General features: G+C 34.9%; 1 protein-coding gene across 1 annotated transcript; it reads left to right on the top strand.

The window, feature by feature from the left end:
* Window positions 1-1,159: 1,159 nt before the first annotated feature.
* On the top strand, window positions 1,160-2,160 carry LOC121770341. Its single transcript, XM_042167087.1, has 3 exons — window positions 1,160-1,511; window positions 1,781-1,921; window positions 1,982-2,160. The coding sequence occupies exons 1-3, from the start codon at window positions 1,160-1,162 to the stop codon at window positions 2,158-2,160; spliced, it is 672 nt and encodes a 223-aa protein (XP_042023021.1).
* Window positions 2,161-3,448: the final 1,288 nt, after the last annotated feature.

Here is a 3,448-nt window from a genome sequence, read left to right as displayed (position 1 = left end):
TTAGGTGTGAATGTCTTGCTAAGCTCAACTTGAGATATTTTTCAGATGGCATGAGCAGAGGGTATGAGGTTTATCAGTTTGTTGAGTATCATAATCACTTAATGGTTGCGGATGAGCATAGGCATTTTATGACGGCCAATCGCAGTCTGGATCCTATCCATCGGAGGTTTATGGAGGATTGTGGTAGGTGTAATATTGGTCCCACTCTCACATTCAAACTTTTGAAGGAGATAATGGGTGGACCTGAAAATGTTAGATGTGATATTATTGATATTAGAAATGGTTATCGTGATATTATGTCCAATATTGATGGTTCAGATGCTCAAATAATTTTTGATTATATGCGTTCTCAAAAGGAATCATCTGATGCCTTCTATTATGAAATTGAGATAGCATCTCATGGAAAGTTAACTAAACTCTTCTGGGCTGATGCTATTTAAAGACGAAATTATCATATGTTTGGAGATGTAATTTCATTTGACTCAACATACAACACTAACAGGTATATTACTTTTGTTGCTAAAGGACATAAAATGATACTTTTTGCTGATTAAATTATATTTCAGTGGATAAAATGATACTTTTGGCTAATAAAATGATAGTCATAGCTGATAAAGTGATACTTTTCTGTATGTATGAAAATATAATTCATTTTTATGTTATGTTCTGAAGGTATTACATGATTTTTACTCCATTCACTGGAAAAGATAACCATTCCAGAGCAGTTACATTTGGAGCTGGCTTGTTATCAAGCGAAGGTAGAGACTCATATTCTTGGTTGTTTGGCTGTTTTGTTCGATGTATGGGGGTAGCACCCAAATTTATTATCACTGATCAAGATTGGGGGATCAAACTTGTTGTTCAACAAGTACTTTTACAAACAAGGGATCGATGGTGCATGTGTCATATTATGGTTAAGGTGTCAGATAAGTTGCCCAAATCCTTGCTTGGTAATGAACATTTCAAAAAAGAGTTGAATGCATGTGTTTGGTCTGATTTGTTAGAGCCTGGTGAATTTGATATAATATGGAATGATATAATGGAACGATATGGATTAGAAGACGTGCACTGGTTTGGATCGATGTTTTAAGATAGAGAATTCTGGGTTCCTGCTTATTGTCAAGATTTTCCCATGGGGTCGCTTCTTAGGACTACGTCGATGTCTGAATCAGAGAATAGCTTTTTTAAAAACTACACCAAGCCTCGTCCAAATCTTGTACAGTTCATCAATTTCTTTAACTGTGTTGTGGGAGATCAAAGGAATGCCAATTCACGATTGAACTACTTGGATTACTCAACTATTCCTGATTTGTCATCCCAATTGCCTATTGAGAAGCATGCATCTACAATCTACATTGATTCTATTTTCAAACATGTACAACAGGAAATAAGTATGGTATGTGAGATTGTTTCTATAACTGTTGAGGATAACATCAAGATGCATAAGGTCAAGGACCAATATGGTAGAACATGGGATGTTAAGTATGATTGTAAGCAAGACACATTCGACTGTAATTGTAAGAAGTTTTCCAAAATTAGTTTGTTATGTTGTCATATATTTTGTTTGTTGAAGAATAAGTCTGCTAATCTCATTACTGAGAAATATTTTGGTCGAAGATGGTTGAAGAGCTCGTTACTAAAGGCAACCCATGGTCTACCATCTGAGGAGCAACAACCATTTGAACGTGTGCTCCATTTTTAACCTTATTTGTAAAAACTCTATTTTTCAGTTAGAGAAATGATAGTATTTATTGTAATAATGTTATATTTTACCTTGCAGATTTGGATGAAAAACAGGAAGTTAAGAAAAAGTTTTTCTCCAACTTTTATCGATTAGTCCAAAAGTCTGAGGGGAGTATGGATCATCTGTCTTTGTTTTGTGCTGGTCTTGATGATTTGGAAGAGCATATATTTGGAAATTGTGCAACACCTTCAGTCATTGAAAAGAAAAAGATGGTTGAGTATTTTTATGGAATGACAGTACCTGATGTAAATCCTCCAAACGTTGTTAGTACCAAAGGATCAGCTAGTGACAGGGTATCAAAGAGGGAGAGTGCAATAAAGAAAGCAAATAAGCCTCTACGACGGTGTGGTAAATGTCATGAGATGGGTCGTCATGATTCAAGAAATTGTGGTAGAGTCAATGAGAAGACAGATTGAAGCCATTTGATATAAAATGACATTTTCACCTGATAAAATGATATCTTTCAGCTCATAAAATTATACTATAGGTATTTTTGGTGTATAAAATGATATTTTTGTTTAATAAAATGATACATTGGGCTTATAAAATGACACTTTGGCTGATAACATGATACTTTTTTGTTAACAAAATGTTACTTTCAGCGCATAAAATGATACTTTTGATTATAAAATGTACATTGGTGATAAAAATGATACATTGGTGATAAAATGAACTCTAAGCGGATAAATACAGTAACCTATAAAAATGATACATAAGCTGAAGAAATGGCATATAAGCTGATAAATGATACTTTAACCTGACAAAAGACATATAAACTGATAAAATGATACTTTAACCTGAAAAAGTGATTATAAGCTGATAAAATGATACTCGCAGCAGATAATATGCCAATAACCTTATAAAATGATAAAATGATACTCGCAGCAGATAAAATGATACTTCTGACCTATAAAATGACAAAAATGATACTTGCCAGCAGATAAATGAAAATCCCTTTTCTGACTAATAAAAATGATATCTTGGTGATTATTTCAAAACCATATTCAAAACACTCAGTATCAAGTCATATTACAAGTTACATTACAACCACAGCTCTCTTTTAGGGTTTTTAAAATGTCTCTAATCATCTTTCAAAATCATTCCCTTGTTTGCTATTTTCTCAAACTTCTTTTGCTCATATGGTAATGGTCTTCAAAAGCCTTCTTGTTTTAGTAATCTCCAAAAACAATGCTTCAGTATATCTGTGGCACAACGGAGTTTTGTGAAAGACTCCTATCCCCTGAATTTTGAGAAGTGTCATTTCATGGTCACAGAGGGCATCGTCCTAGGGCACGTGGTGTCAGAGAGAGGAATCCAGGTGGATCAAGCCAAAGTAGAGGTCATTTCCAAACTACCTTTCCCTACTGACCAGAAGGAAATAAGGGGTTTTCTGGGACATGCAGGATTTTATCGACGATTTATAAAAGACTTCGCCAAAATCGCCCAGCCCCTTACCAGACTTCTTCAAAACGAAGTGGAATTTCAATTTTGATGAACAATGCAAGACTGGTTTCAACCTCCTCAAAGAAAAGCTGGTATCTGCACCAATTATTCGGGCTCCTGACTGGGATCATCCATTCGAAGTGATGTGTGATGCCAGCGATTACGCGGTGGGAGTTGTTCTGGGTCAGAAGATCGACGGGAAAAGGTATGTAATTTTCTATGCGTCTAAAACTTTGAATCAAGCTCAAAGGAATTATGATA

The sequence above is a fragment of the Salvia splendens genome, chromosome 16 (genome assembly GCF_004379255.2).
Source record: "Salvia splendens isolate huo1 chromosome 16, SspV2, whole genome shotgun sequence".
NCBI classification, from domain to species: domain Eukaryota; kingdom Viridiplantae; phylum Streptophyta; class Magnoliopsida; order Lamiales; family Lamiaceae; genus Salvia; species Salvia splendens.
The sequence above is the reverse complement of the archived record's forward strand: the minus strand, read 5'-3'. Positions and strand labels throughout refer to the sequence as shown.

Bases quoted from the DNA above. Each gene is read 5' to 3' on its own strand.
- LOC121770341 (XM_042167087.1), top strand. From the start codon at position 1,160: ATGTCTGAATCAGAGAATAGCTTTTTTAAAAACTACACCAAGCCTCGT. The intron at 1,512-1,780 runs GTAATTGTAAGA...TTTACCTTGCAG, and splicing joins TAAGCAAGACACATTCGACT to ATTTGGATGAAAAACAGGAA. The intron at 1,922-1,981 runs GTGCAACACCTT...ATGGAATGACAG, and splicing joins AGAGCATATATTTGGAAATT to TACCTGATGTAAATCCTCCA.